This window comes from Pygoscelis adeliae, unplaced genomic scaffold (assembly GCF_000699105.1).
Source record: "Pygoscelis adeliae isolate BGI_AS28 unplaced genomic scaffold, ASM69910v1 Scaffold172, whole genome shotgun sequence".
Classification (NCBI taxonomy): Eukaryota; Metazoa; Chordata; class Aves; order Sphenisciformes; family Spheniscidae; genus Pygoscelis; species Pygoscelis adeliae.
Genome location: NW_008824338.1, coordinates 7,230,537 through 7,246,216, shown reverse-complemented (window position 1 = coordinate 7,246,216; position 15,680 = coordinate 7,230,537). Strand labels below are relative to the sequence as shown.

Sequence of the window (15,680 nt, the reverse complement as noted above, 5' to 3'; positions counted from 1 at the left end):
GAGATAGGCAACTATTTCACTTTCTGCCTGACCGTAGCTAAATGTTAGTTTTGTTTCCAGTATCTGCATGGTATCTAGATTTAAGAATAGCTGGTAAAAAGGAAAGCACTGGAGCTTAAATATCTCTTGGGGAAACTTGAATAGGAAGAAGTTTATAAATGGAAGAACGTAATCGGGCAAATTTTGGGTAGTACGTATTCACGAAAGACAGCAGGTAGCATGTTAAGAAACTGAACTACAGTTCCTGCTAAAACAATTAATTTAAAATTTGAAAGAATTCACTGAATTCCATTCTAGCTAACACAATTTCTGATTAAAGTATTAGTTGACTGATCTTTTAAAGGACAGTTGTATCCCATAACCGTTGTTAGTAATTTTCCTTCATATTCTTTTCAGCAAGTCTAAAGCCAGAAATTTTAACAATCTCTCTCAGCTACTGGAAAATGCTATGTTGTTCTCAGACACTGAATCTGATATTGCAAGATACTGACTGTCCCTCTTTCCAGTAAAATAAATGAGTTCTTACCTTGCATTATCAAAGCTTTGTGGGTGCTTGAAGCATTTTGCTTAGTTAGTCTAATAGTAATACTGTTGAAGTCACAAAGATCTAAGGATATACAGAAGATAAGCTGCAGGGAGAAATATGTTTTGTTTAATTCCTTTGATTAGACCAACTGACATAATTAAAGGGGTTAAAAAATGGCAAACTTTTGAAACAGCAAGCCGTAGCAGTTACGTATCCTTCAAGCCTGGAGAGACAGTGCCCTCTTCTGGTTTAAAAATATAACACAAGTGAAGTATTCATTATAAAATAAGTTTAACTGAAAAAATACATGTTACAGTGAAGTTTTCTCATGTTGCAGAGTAAAAAAAAAAGTTACATCAGTATGCTTTTTATTAGTTTTGTGTGGTTTCTACCTAAAGAATAAAAATCATATTTTCATAAAAGTGGTAGATTGCCTTACTGACTAATAAATTAAAAATCTAAGAAATCATTTAATGCTGCAATAAATCAAGATACCAAATATTACTTACTAATAACAGAGCATTAGGTCTGGAGTTCTGATTTAAATTTGTAACATCAATAAGTTGATTATTGTTTCTACCACCACGAAGGTCTGCTACTTATATGTAAGTAATATGTTATAATTAATGACATCTTCAGCAAAGTATAGATCACATGCTGCTTTCTGTATTAGGAATGATTAGTGACTAAAGCCACTCCAGATATTTTCAGTTGGCCATTTGTTACATGCATTTAGCCCTTCTTTCTGTTGGCAATCGCTCAGGAGCAAACTACATTTTTATGAGTCTTCATTGTTCAAGCACTTGCTCCTTGGTGTTCTTGACATGATGTGGCTGCTCACCTGAGGAACGTGACATGGTTGCTATTTCCCCACAGGGGTGGCCTTAGCAAAGGGTTTTGCTCATGTTTGTGAGCTAGTCATGTGTTTTCATGATTGTTCAGCTCTCTAGTAGGAAAAGTGAAAAGAATTTTTCATGAGATGCAAGAGACGGCCTTGTGCCTACTCTTGTAAACATTTTCAAGCTTTCCATAGTGTTTGAGTTTTATGGTTGCAGTGTGCTTTAGTGCAGTGGGCCTGCCTCCTGGACCTCAGGAGGCTGAGAGCACTTAGCAACCTGTAGGAATAGGCCTGTTAGCATCCCTACATGATTGTCCTCAGCATTTGTGAAGAGCTGGTCTGAACGTGTCACCTGCGAGAGGTGAAGGTGAAATCATGATAAGAGTTTCTGATACAGGAGAAACTTGCGTGTTGCTTGGCATGTATGCTGATACATCAGGTGGGGGTTGATTTCACTCCTGACTTGCATGTTCATAAGCTTCTGTAATACAGGCCAGTTCCTGAAAAGGCATTGATTTTAAAAAGTATTATACAGGCGTTAGCAACCGCTGTTGTTGCTAAACGACCTTTGGGTGTTTTTTTTTCTCCTTCACAGGCAGACATGAAACAGTTGGTGCAAAGCTCTTGAAATCTTACCAGAAACTGAGGTAAGACTCATAAAAGGACAAATGGTCCTAGGACACTGGGAATTTGTATAGGCGATATATTGTATGTTACAAACCAGCCAGGAGTTTGTATTTTTTTATTATGAAAAATAAATTTTAATACTTTTGGAGTACAAGTGATAAAAGCATAGAAAGATTACCATTCTTATCTGTCAGCAACCCATAGAAAGGGTCTCAAGTACAAAAGAGAGTACTATGTTTAGAGTAACAGTTTCTTATTTACTTGAAATGAAATGCAGTATTTTTGTTATATCTGCTTATATTTTTTGCATACCTGTTTACACCATTATCTTTCAAATTTACACACTACTTTTGAATGATCAGAGATGAAAATTATTTACTAGGTATAATAGCAATAGCATCATTATTTGCTCAATGGTAGATAGCACTGATTTGATAGCTTTAGACTTAATAGTAGACAAGAAGCTTTGTATTCAGTGAGGCGCGTCTGCTTACCAAAACTTAAAACAAATGAAAAATCCAGTTTACACTGAATACATACTTTGACTTGAGGCCTAAGCATGACCATACTTAAGTTATTACCAGTGATATATAATGAAATAACAGTCTACGTAAACTACATTGTATAAAAGAAACCTTCTTCCTTAAAAAAAAAAAGTAAAATAAGATACGAAGAGATGGCCTCAATTTTATGATAATTATCTGTCAAGGCATAGCTGTATAAGACAGAAACTTATAGTCAGCTAGATATGATCCTAACCAGGGCTGCATAAGGACTTGCTTTTGCCTAGATGTGGTAAAAGTAAAAGAGAATCAAAAAGGAAGTTCACCGGCTGCCTTTAGGGTCTGTGATTGTGCCATGATAACAGATGCAGTCAGATAACAGATTTTTTTTCAGAGACTTGGGCTATTTACAACAGATGAAATGGCTTGAATGCTGTAAAGGGGCTCTAACAGCTCTGGGCCCAGGCAAGGAAGGATCCTTTTAGTATTGTAAATAAAGATGACTGTTTTCTGAAAACATCTCTGAAACAGAGATGGGGTGTGTTACACAGGAATTATGTTTTAACATTCGGGACACAGATTGTAGTACTACCAACCGTATAGAAGCCTAGGAAGCCTGTCCTAAATTAGGTCTTCCTGATTGTCTTAAATTAATAATTCTGCCTAGAGCAGCCCAAGATTGATGCAAAGGTAGTTCTAACTCTTACAAACAGGCAATAAGCCTGTGCTGCAACTCTTAAAGACACAGGATCTCAGCCCAGATCTTTAGATTGCAGGAAAGACAGATAATAAAGATACTGTGCATGAGTGTGGTTTATTTATCCATCTATTAGCATAATATATTAACTGTTGCACTGTTTATTGTCTCTTAAATTTCTAGTAAAATTTCTGTCGTACCTCCAACTCCACCTCCTTTCACAGAATCCACAGCAGGAAGCAACGTGATGGTAAATGTACATATCTGCAAAATATACATATACACACATCTCTTAGGGTGTCATTCATATGAAAAGGCCAGCCACAGAAGTGCAGTAAACAGCAGCTGCTGTAGCATCATATTGCAGTATAAATGCTGCCTTATGTTCCTTTGTCATTTTTTTTTATGCTGCATTGGTAGTAGGAGAGAAAGGTCAGAGTCTATCATGAGGGATGTTTTCAATTAGTTTTCAGTTTTTGAGGGAAGTGATTAACCCTCTCTACTTGGCACTAGAATACTGCACCTGGTTTTTGGTGCCTTACTACAGGAAGATTGGTCTGAGATCTCCTGAGCTCCCCTCCAGCCTGAAGGATCCCATGATCCTATGATATTCAATAGTCATTTCTAAAGCGATCATTCTATATGTTACTTTCATTACTGAGTGAAAAACAGTGAATTTGATGGTTGCCTTTGCAATACAGTTTCTAATGGACAGAATAGTAGGACATGGCTCAGAACTCATTGAAATCGCGCTAAATTACTATTTCAGTTCATTTTGAACTGGGTCCTGAAGCCCTGGTTTTGAAGCCCATTGCAATTCTGTAAACATTCTGATATGTGCTTACCTGGAGTTTGACGAAAACTCTTTGATTCAGAGGCACAGGAGCATCTGTACTAGATAGGACTTTCCTACTTGAAGTATTAAGTACATTACAACAAATCAGTGATGTAATTAGTTGTATATATGAAATTGCTATGTGATCTTCCTACAAGGAGTTCCACTTATATATCGAAGAGTATGGAACTGAAAAGATAATTTTCCATCTTCATACGTTAGTGTGACAGTTTTTAACCATGTCAGTGTATGTCCTCAGATGTATTTGTCTACAGAAGTGAGCAAAGGGCTGCAGCCTTACTATGTGATTGTTATGTGGTCTGTAGATATGTGATCATGGAAACTTTAAAACAGCAAATATTTTGTGTTTTCTTACTCTTGGCATCTCCCATTTGCAGGAACTCACACAGTCTAAAAGTTTTAATAAATCTGTGGAGAACTTGTTTTTGTCTCTCACAACACATATAAAAAGTAAGTAGCTTTCACTGCTTTGTCATTCTAGAGTAATGTAGTCAAATGTTTCAGTATTTTTGCCAAAGTATTGGCCAAAAAATAGTTATAAACAAAGGGTATTGAGTAATGGCTGAAATAACTAATGCCAAGATTGAGCCAACCTGAAAAATAATACAGTAAGTCTAATTCTCCTTCAGTATTCTGCTAGTTGTTTAACAAGCTGATGATACCAACCCAGAATGCCTTTCTTGTAAAGATGTGAAAAGACTGTATAATGTTATTTTTAAGTTTACTGGGTCTTCAGATGCAGTATATTTAACTCACGTTAGCCCAGCGTAATAACCACTTTCTACTGTAGTGATCTTCGTGTTCCCTATCTGAGTGAACCCAAACTGACTCTGTCAAAGAATCTATCATGTAATGGAAGCAGAGGTTAATATTTTCATTCACTGACAGTCTTCAAGAGGACTTCCTTCCTCTTTCTCAGTCTGTCTAGTTGTGTGGGTTTTTTCAGTGCATACTTCTAAGAGCCAGCCAGTCCTAACAACTCTTCTTTCATTCTGATACTTTTGGTTCCTTCCGTTCACTTATGCTGCCTGCTGTTCTTTAGGGTGCAGACTGTGTATGCGCCTCTAAGGCTAACTACACTGCGGACAGCCAGCCTTTGTGAAGAACAAATTAAAGGCGTCAGTGACCAGAGGAAAACAACTTCTGAGCCTTATGAAGATTACAGGGGCTTGCAGATTTGCATGTATTTGAACGAACCTTAGTGTTTTCTTACTAGCTTCATCTTAGACAACTGCAAATGTGAGATTAGACCTGAATAAATTTGGCTTTAGTGCCTTTCTGCCTTTCCCCCTAACTCCTGTCTTAGCTCTTGTTTGGTCTTTCCTCTAACTTCTTCCACCCATCCTAAAGGCCTGTTCTCCTTTAACTACACAAATTTAATGTTGTGTCTGTGTGAACGGGTATTAAAGCTATGCAGAGACACAATGGCTGTCTCCTCTGAACAGCAGTGTACTGTAGGGTGGCGTAGGATACTTTGTTACTGGAAGCAGATAGCTGAGGCAGCACAGAATTGGATGCAAAGTAATTTTTTCTGCTTTCTGATAGTTTGAAGCCTGGTCATATCCCACAGTTACTGGTAAAGACTGTCAGGACTGCAGCAAGCTAATTTAATAGTTCACTGCTACCAAAAGGAAGGTCCCACTCCTCCCACGTCTTTCTTCTCTCTCTGTTTCTGGCCTTATGCTGCCATCACTTAACTTGAATTAGCACCAGTGTTTCTGGACCCCTCTGGAAACTAATTTAGCTAATTAAAAGGGCAGAATATTAACCCTGACAAAACACATAGGTACTTTTCTGCTGGTTTAGTGAGTTAAGTAGGCTCAAGGTAGGGTATATATGTTGGAGCCTGCACAACAGAGGGTGCTGGGCCATGCGGCCAGGGGCCAGGGTTTGAGGAGGGAAGAGCAGTGGTTGCAGAGAGGATGGCCGCAAGTTGTTAGCTCAGTTCAGCTGTATGTGAAACCCCACTCAGTTGCTATCATCATCCTCAGTTAGGACAGAACCTTTTAATTAGTGAGGAAATAACAGGCTGTTGCAATCACTGAAGTCAATAATTAAAAAGCATAGGAAGTCTTACAGAGAAAGAGACTTGGGCTTCTTGACCTAAGAAAACAGCTCTTTCAGTCAGTATGGCCTCTTAATGAAACCTGGTACTGTGCTGATAGATGCTTTCGGTCACGAGTGTCTAAAGTTAGTACTCTATATCTTATCTAGATAAAAATGTCCTGGTTTGCAGAGGTATTTAATACACCCAGCTCTTGTGTATTGCAGTAAATAAACCTGGAGAACCTTGTTATACCTCTGATGCTATCACTGGAGCCAGTGTGTGTGCATGTCTGAGAGCAGTGGGGAAAAAAGGATTAGCGTGTGCAGCACAATGCCGCCGTCGTACAGTCTGCTCTTTATGCTGTTACCTCCTGTTCCAGCGTGGTTTGACAGCAACAGGAGATGATATAATCCAATGGTTGCCATTTTGTAAATATAAGATGAGTTGCTGGTTGTAGTTTTATTTGCAGTGCAAAATCACCCTTGGCACTAGAGTTAGTGTCCGTCGTACTGACCATTTGGATAGAGAAGCCAAAGGAGGAATAGATATGAAAACTGAACAATCATTTTTTTCTCACAGTAACCTGTTCTGTAACCTATTCATTTTAAGAGAGAGTTGGGCAAGCTTGTGTTTCTGCTTCTACTGCTGGTCAAGCTACTCAGGTTGTATCTACTCCATTAGATCTCTCACTCCAGTCTCTTATGATCTCTGATTTCACTGTGTATTTTAAAAACCTGGTTTCATTTACAGTCAAAGATGACTTAACTGAGCCTGCCTGTGAATATGTCACGTGATGCCTTAATGGTGTACACAGAGTACAGTAAACATCTGAGGACTGGTTGCTGCTAAGAACAAAACTAACACAAAGTGGCTTTAAAAATCACGCTTAAGAATGCCATTGTTTTTGAATACTATAATGACATATTGTCTGCTGTCTGAGGTTCCTCCATAGAGGCTCACGTTGTGAGAGAAGTATTTATTTCTTCTGTATGAATTAAACATATCATAGCTGTTTCATGTACCACTTATAAGTTATTAATTCTTCATGAGAGACTATCTGGGATTTACAACAAAGTGTCTGCTGCTAAACCTGCTAGTTTTCAACTTCAGAAATCACGGATGAGTGCTGCCCTTCCCTTTAAGTGAAGTTCTGACTGTACCCTGAGGAATAAGAAGCAAAAAGTGGTGCACTAAATGTTCAATTGTCCTATAGATTTATTTGACAATAAACTAGATGTTACTGAAGTGCTAATTCAATAAGGTACTTAAGTATGGACACAAGCTTATCCATATGAGTAATGTTACTGAAGTCAATGAGGTCTACTCATGTTCTTAAAATTATATGTGGTTTGGGACCAGCGTATGTAATATCTCTCCTTTCATCCATATTTTGGTTAAATTTCTAAATATTTTCCAATATGCTCTGCTTTCTAATTTCCATTGTCATGTCGCTTTATGTTGTTATAATGATCTTGCTTTTATCCTGAACCAAACCGAACTGCTTTACAAATCAAACTATGTATAGGGACTGTAGTAGCTACTTCTGCAAGGAAACTGTACTTGACAGCATACAACAATTCCTTGCAGCAGCTATAATGATAGGAAGCAAGGAGTATAATTTCCAGTTCAAACAGCAGGAAAGATTTAGGTAGGCAAAATATAATTATACAAAATGGGACAAGCACTTGCCTTCCCATCTGTTTCTGACTCTTAGGAGATCAATACTAAAATTGCAGGATGAAAGTTTGAAAGCTACAGAATTAGCCTATAAATCTACAGGATTGCTTGCAATGTTTGTCATAGTGACTTCTCTCTTTATTTTCACTTCAGAAATCTCTAAGTCCCAGAATGATATGGCTGACAGACATCTCCTAACCACAGATTATGGGCAGAACGTGGAAAGAAGGAAGCAAAGAAGGAGCCAGTCTGACACTGCCATCAACATCACAAGCAGGGTATCCATATTACTATACACAGTCTCTAACTGTAAGGGCTGTTTCAGGAATGGAATATATTTGTAAGAATAATGACTTACACAGTGGAATTTTACTTTTATTATACGAGCAGGACTTAGCTGATGTTCACTGACAGCGGCCAGAATTCTGATTCTTCACAAGGTTTTTGACTGAGTCTACACACTTAATGTCAGCCCAGAGCTGAAATGTTAGACTGAGATTTTACAAAGACCCTCACATAGGTAGGGAGAGGATGGGTCATTTTGCTCTCAGGTGCTCACAGGCTCTCTTGAGGCTGATTGATGTCTGCTCTGTGTGATCGTTGGGCTGCAGGGAGGTGCTCTGTCTCTTGTCCTCCTCCTGCCCCTCTTACTGCTGAACAGGACCAAGCTGTGACCGTGCAAAACCCATCCTGACACTTTCTGAGCACTTTTTAATTTGGCAAGGAGAAAATGTTGACTGCTGTTAGTTGTTGGGCAACTTCCCTTTTCCTTTTGCTTTGGTTACAATCTCTAGCTTTCAGTGTTTTCTTGAGAAGTTTGAGAAAAAACCAGTCATCTGTTTTTCCACAAATTGTGCAGGCCTGAAGGTGATGTCACATATCTGCTTTAAAGTTACACTGAAGATTTTGTTTTGTACACTTTCATCTCTCAAGTGACTGAACTTTGTCCATACTCAATTTTCCACATAGTGGGTACTTACTGAATTGCCTTGTTCGTCTGAATGAGGTAAATGTGGTCTGCTAAGTGCCTGAATTAAATGCTGAGAAAAGGGCCAGACCTCATGGCAACTATTACTCACAGCTACCTTGGTGCACACTTCTCACTTTCCTCTGAAGTGTTAGGTGTTGATAAATGGAAGAGACAGGATGTCAGACCACATGGACTAGTGGTTTGAATTGGCCCGGCAAGGTCTGTGAACGCTGCAAAATTAGTTCTGGTATTTTTGTATGCAATTATATTACGAACAAAATTGGCAACAATTATTAACTACGTGAGTGGTGCTTTCATTGTGGCAAGCCACACTTCAGTGTTACTTTATTCCACTGGCAGAGCACTGCTCTTTAATGCATCAAAAAACATCAGAGTTGGAGATAATGTGAACTCAAACTATGCTTCATTGCATGCTGATCACACGCAGCCTGTCATGTTTAAAAGATGGGTATGAATTCTTTGGCTTGAGAAATGTATTAGTAGGAGATTCCAAATTATTTGTGTGGGTTTTTAATTGCCCATTTAAAGATTTAGGACTTAAGTTATGTCCACCCTTTGCATTACAGATTTTGAAAGATAGATTTCAATGTTGTTTGCGTGTAATAGCTCTATTCTCTGAGTCAGGGAGCTGCTGTTTCATTCAAACCAGTTAGACTATATTTAAGCTACAATTTTAGTTTTGCTAGAATTACTGTTGATCTTTTTTTCTTGTGAATGTCGTCTTTGCCATTTAGGTTTTTTTAATATTGAAGGAAATTTCACTTGTCTGTCCCTGCATTTATAATATGGTTTTTTGTATCTTTACTGTGATTTTAAAAATTATTTTTAATCTCTGTCGATGGTACTATTGCATTATTCTTCCATTTATTTTTTTCTTTTCCATCTTTGTTTTCCTTTAATAAGGGTAGCTGTTTACATCCATACTAGAACTATGACTTAAGTTTAGGGACAGAACCTGTTTTAAATTACACTTGCAAAACACCTTATTACTCAAATTTATAACAAAATATGATGTAGAAATCTTACTTGTTGTTATTTCCACCCCAGAAAGAACTTTCATTTTCAGAGAATGAATTGAAACAGTATTTTTTTCCCCTAGAAAGCGTGCATTTTTCTCCTAGGAATGACTGGGAAGTAACAGCTGTAACTCTGCCATTTTGAATGTGCAGGGTATAAGACTGGAGCACCACTTCAGTCTCAAGAGCACTATCTGTTTCTTAAGTAAGTTTTCCAGATTTGTGATATGTTTGGAGCTTGATTCCTTCAGATTAAAGTTGAAAGAGATTATATTTAGCTTCAGTAATAGTGAAAAAACAATCCAATGGCAAGAACTACCAGCCAGTGTAAAATCTGGATTTAGGAAGTTAATTGAATAGTGTTTTCTAGGGCTTCTCGCCATCAGAATCTCCAAGTTCCTTAAAGGAACTGCAATTATACCTGCCTCACTGGAGGAACAAGCAGACATGTGGAAGCTTTGGAGGCTGTGGTGTGTCAGTAGCTGTGGGTTACCCCTCCTGTGGCAGCGGATGCACGCTGCTGCAGGCATTAGAGCTGGGCTATGTGGGAGTCTTGCTTATGTGACCTGATGCTAAGTTTAGCACTGGTAGTTATGTTGCCTTGTCAGTCACTTATATTCTGTTTAACACAATAGAGAAGTCTTTCTGATCCAAGTAGTAGCTAAAATTCAGTGTGTAGTAGGTTGTTTTGGTTAGCAAGTGAAATTGGTGGTGTTTCAGGTTTTTATAAAGCAGAAGACAGTTTCTCTGCTGAGAAATATAATATTTTGCTTTTGTTTGGGGTTTTTTTGAGACTATATTCTGAATGCCTTTTCTGCCTGTTTCCTTCTCACAAGGGAATTTAATGAATTCTTACATCTATTCTTAAGGTAGGGCAGTTATTACACATAACAATTTCTGTGTGTTACAATAACAGCATACTGGTTTGGATTTTGCACGTCCTGTTTTTTCAGAAGTAATATATTATCTCCTCCATTGTCCTCATTCTTTAGTGCTTTCTGCTGATGGTGCAGGAGGGGTTCCCAGGTCTGTTGAATATATACGATCTGTTTTCTTCCATGCAAAGAAGTCCCAATCCTTTTGTTGATTTGGTCACACTATATTCTTTCTAGTCTTTCAGGTAACCCCTGTTATACAATTTTTGTGAAGAAATTATTTTCTTAGATCCTAACCCTGTAAAATTTCTTACCTCACTCTTTTCCTACCCATTGAACTGTGAACATACTCTTCATGGATTGTATTATCCAGGGGTAGTGGTGTGCCAGAATGAGCTAAAATCTATTTTCAGCATATTGCTAGCCATATGTATTAGTCTTTTGACACTTCATTCTGTTAACTGTTCTAATTGGTAACAGAGGTGGCTGAAGGTAAATCTCAGGGAGTTTTGCTACTGGATATCTTAATTTTCCACAAATTACCAGGGTTTTCATGGGGATATTGCAAAGGTGAATGGACTTAGCCAAAGCAAAGTCAAGAACACCACAGAAATTTAAACTTTCTCTATAATCAAAGCTAAATAAGAACTTGTGAGTCTGTTTGTATTTTCAAGTCTCTTTCAACCTATATTCATTGTTGCATAGGTAGACATGGGCGTGTGTCATGCATATTGCAAAATACTATTTTTAATTTTTTTTAATTTCCTGCAGGCAAGATTTATTTATTTTTTCTTGCAAAATTACTGTTTTGTTGAAGGCTAATAAGGCCTTTTATTAGTACATTGCTACTTTTGGTGTGTTATTAGTAGACTGCTGTTAGTAATTGCTGTGGTACTGATCCTTAGATTAGGTGATGGTATGTTGATTTTAGAAAATTACGAATATAATGAATGTACGACTAGCTGGGATGAGAGTTATAAATCAAGATTTAAATTACTACGTTGTCTTTGAAAGTGTGCCACCTGTTTGACATTGATCAGAGTGAATTGTAGCCATTTACTGAATTTTCTTCTGATAACATTCCTGAAGGAATCAGGGCATTTTTCTTAAATTAAAAAAAAATTACTTGCTGAATTTCTTACAGATGAAAAGTGCACCCAGTCTTCAACTGCTCTTCACTGGTGCCCAAAATGACAGTGAAATTCTGACCAAAAGGAATTGCAAGGAGGAAGAAGACATAACAACCAGTCCCACGAGCGATGCAGTTTTCTGTGATGGCAGAAAACATGTAAGTTGAAGGGTGAAGCACAACAGAACAGGTTCCTAATGGGGACAGATATAAAAGATAAGATCTTGTGCAAAATGTAGGTGTATTTTGGATTATATTACAGAATGAAGGAAGAATTTTACTTGAGTTTGTATCTGATGAAAGACTGACTGCCTTTAGCATGGTCCTCATAGTAACACTGTGAACTTTTCGCAGCGTAAGCCCAATCAAATTAATAGTGGATAACTGATAGATGGATGTACCCATTAATAATGAATAATTGATAGATCAGCTTCCTCTGAATTTTGCAAATGCAACTAACATTCTTCCCATTTTATATTAGGGATGGTATCGTGAACATGGTTCTTTCTAACCTAGTAACTATCTTTTTCTCTTAAAACTTATTCAACTGAAGGGTTTTGTTATTCTGCAAGAACTGTGGTAATGGAAATGTCAGTGGAAATTCAAATGTCAGAATGTCAGTGAATGAAGAAGAAGCTGACAGCAACGGAAGCCAGGGGAGCAGTTCATAGGTTTAGGGGATGGCATTGAATCATCACCTGATGGATGGCATTTGAATACTGCAAATGAGAGAGAAGGAAGCCAGTTATAAATGAATTCAGCACGTGCTTTAAAGTCTCTATGATTAACTGTGGAGGCTAATTTCTATGTATTAGTGATGAGGTTAAGCAGGGTGAAGCATCCAAAGAATCCATGACTGATATTGTAAAAAAGGGAACTAAAATGACTTCTAGGGAATCAAAATTAAACCAGCCTGCTCACTTTGCAGATGAGGAAAAACACACACAAGGACCTTGGTGATCTCTCATAGTTTACTGCACTGTGGAGTCTGAGGTGTTAAACTGACAAATGGATAACAATTTTGGATGACATTTGTGATTCTAATGACAACCATTTGAACTGGGCTACAGACAGCCCAGGCTTAAAAGTGGAATATTTTCTACTGTCTTATAAAGGGGAAGGTCAAGTTCCATTGAACTTCCCTTTATGGGTAACTGTTGGATTTTGATTACCGCTCCATGAAAATACATCTTCCAAAATACCAGATGTCATTGATTCCAGTCATGCCAGCAGGATTGCAATACGTGAAGTCATTGCTAAATCCCTGTTCACTGAACCAAAAGGATAAGTGATTACTACATTGAATGTATGTGACTCCTGATCAGGTGGTAGACATACATAGTGATGTTCAGTCCAAACATGATTAATCAGAACACCTATCCAGCCTCTCTAAATAAATAAGAGATTCTGTGGAATAAATATTAGGGACTTTTGCAGAACTTTTTTAGGACATATGAGCTAAGACAAAAATCTATTTGCATTCCTTTGTCATGAAGGATTTTGGTGGAAATTAAGCATTTTCTGGTCAGATGAATAAAAATATGTCAGTGAGTGAGAGAGCAGAGCTGAACAAAGCTGCAAGGGAGATTGATTACACTGATACACGTCTCATGGAGGGAGCAAGATCACATGCAACAAGCATCAGGTCAAAAGAGCCATAACACTTCCTATGACTTCCTCAATAAGCACCTGACCCTTCTTTTGTCGAGTTTGTATGTTACTTAGAGCTTATAAGATAGAGTAGATAGCTTCTTTAATCTAATTGAGCTTTTTGTGTGAATTTAAAAATGAATATTTGGCAAGCTGCACAAATGAAGAAGAGCATCTGCATGGAAGAGAGATACGATCTTATAAACACTACTCTGCACTCTTAACTGCTGGGTTGTGCAATGCAGAACTCCTTGGTTAACCAGTCCATCTAGGTTGGTGTTTATTTTCAGAGGGAGGAGTGATCTAGCACAGATATTTTAGCAATCTAGGGCAATGTTGCTGTGAGATTAATCACAACAACAATTGTGTCTTTGTGACATATGCTATGTAAAAAGTTTCTAGGGCTCACCTTAAAGAATATAATTCTAAATGAATGGAGACCAAACTATTTTGACTGAGTTGATAATTTGTTACAGTGAAGGCTAGATAGCACCATAAAGTTACATGTCTGTGCTGGGCCACAGAGGGGATTATAGTCTCTTTCTTCATGGCAGTTTCATGGCCTCTGTAAATGCTAGACACACACGTTGTTTATATATGTGCATGGACAGCATCCAAACCTTTGCCCCGTAGGTGAAAGTAGATGAAGGGAGAACAAAGTGGCTGAGGTGAGCTAGGAAACACCTTCTTTATGCACCCACATACGACAACTGGATGTCTTCATATTTTAATCTTTCCTGAACAGTCTGCTGTAGTATGGAGTATGTCATTTTTACATGGAATTGGGGGATCTTGTAGAATATTTACTGGATGTGCAAGGCCACTTTTGTTTCCTTTAATGTATGATAGAACCTAACATCTCGGCAGTGTACCCTGCTATGAGCTATATATTAAAAGCAGTCTAGTTCAATGCAGTAGAATTGCAATTACAGCCATAATTTTCAGGGCTGTTACGGAAGCAACAGAATGTTTTATGCAGGTTACCTTAAATCTTCGTGATCTGCAGTAGCTCTACAGTCATGTCTGTAAAGATACTGACCTTTGAGGGAAATAAATGTTTTGTCCTGTTTGATCTGAAGCTACTTTTCCCAAACATTTGTCTTTTCTTAGGGGAGTTTGTATAGTCTTAACAGCACTTGCACCGAGTCTGGCAATTTTGGCAAGGCTAACGTTACGGGAGAAATAGAGTTTGCCATAAGATACATCTTCAAAGCTTGCATCTTAGAAATTTGCATCAGGGGATGCAAGAACCTGGCTTATGGAGAAGAGAAGAAGAAAAAGTGTAACCCGTAAGTATTTTGTAGAGAAGGAGAAAAAAATAAGGAAAAATATTCTGGTGTTAAGATACTTATATATGCTGTGACTGAAATTGATTGAAGTGTGATGATATGCCATATTAGCACTTTCAGAACATCCAACATATATACACCAGTCCTTTTTACATGTACACACTGCAAGACAAATAGGTTTCATACCAGTGCTTATTCCATTCATTGGGTATCTGTGTTGCTGATGAGCACCTTTCGATCTTGAGAATAGCTGTTCAGATTTTAACTCTTAAGTTGTGCCTGCAAAATTAATACATAAGTGGATGAAACATGGGATGTCATGTTCCTAATTCATCTACTGACTCGCTATGGGTCACAGGGTGATTGCTGTACTACTACTGTGCTTCCATCTTCTGTAATGAGAATAGAAATTTCAGATACTGCAACACATTTTAAATTCTAAAGCTGTTTAATAATTATGTATTATTGTAAGAGGAAGAAATACCTACTTCCACAGATAAAATATGCCATAGAAATTTTTGGTTGGATAGTTAAGCCTTGATGATTTGTCTGTTCATTACTAAACAATCCTCTCTGACCATGCAGCAATCATTCATAGAAAATCTAACTACCGGTTCTTGCCCCTGCTGTCACACCGTGTTTGAGCACCTTGAGTGACCACACTGGAACTGTGGAGTTGCAGTCACCTTCACCCAGAAGGAATATGACTTTTGCACATCTTGCAGAGGACATTCATAAAGATGAGCTTGGTGATGAAAGGAGCCTTGCTGGAACAGCAGCTCATGAAACAGGGCAGTCTGAGAGCACTTCAGAAGTGGGTCGAGGTTCTTTAAGTCCCCTGGTAATTAAGGCAGGCAAACAGTTGCAGGAAGCCTGAAATGCGAACAGGGGAAGTGCTGTGTAGTGAACATTATGTTCTCTATTGGTATACATTTATATATTTCATAGAATCATAGAAT

At 37.9% G+C, this 15,680-nt stretch overlaps 1 protein-coding gene across 1 annotated transcript in view; it reads left to right on the top strand.

Annotated features, from left to right (window-relative positions):
* SYTL3 (synaptotagmin-like 3) overlaps positions 1-15,680 on the top strand; it is a 28,943-nt gene that overhangs the window by 6,144 nt on the left and 7,119 nt on the right. Inside the window, exons 4-9 of the mRNA XM_009319115.1 lie at positions 1,960-2,011; positions 3,375-3,441; positions 4,425-4,497; positions 7,925-8,049; positions 11,798-11,941; positions 14,543-14,721. Coding sequence (XP_009317390.1) covers positions 1,960-2,011; positions 3,375-3,441; positions 4,425-4,497; positions 7,925-8,049; positions 11,798-11,941; positions 14,543-14,721 — 640 coding nt within the window. The remainder of the gene's footprint in view (positions 1-1,959; positions 2,012-3,374; positions 3,442-4,424; positions 4,498-7,924; positions 8,050-11,797; positions 11,942-14,542; positions 14,722-15,680) is intronic.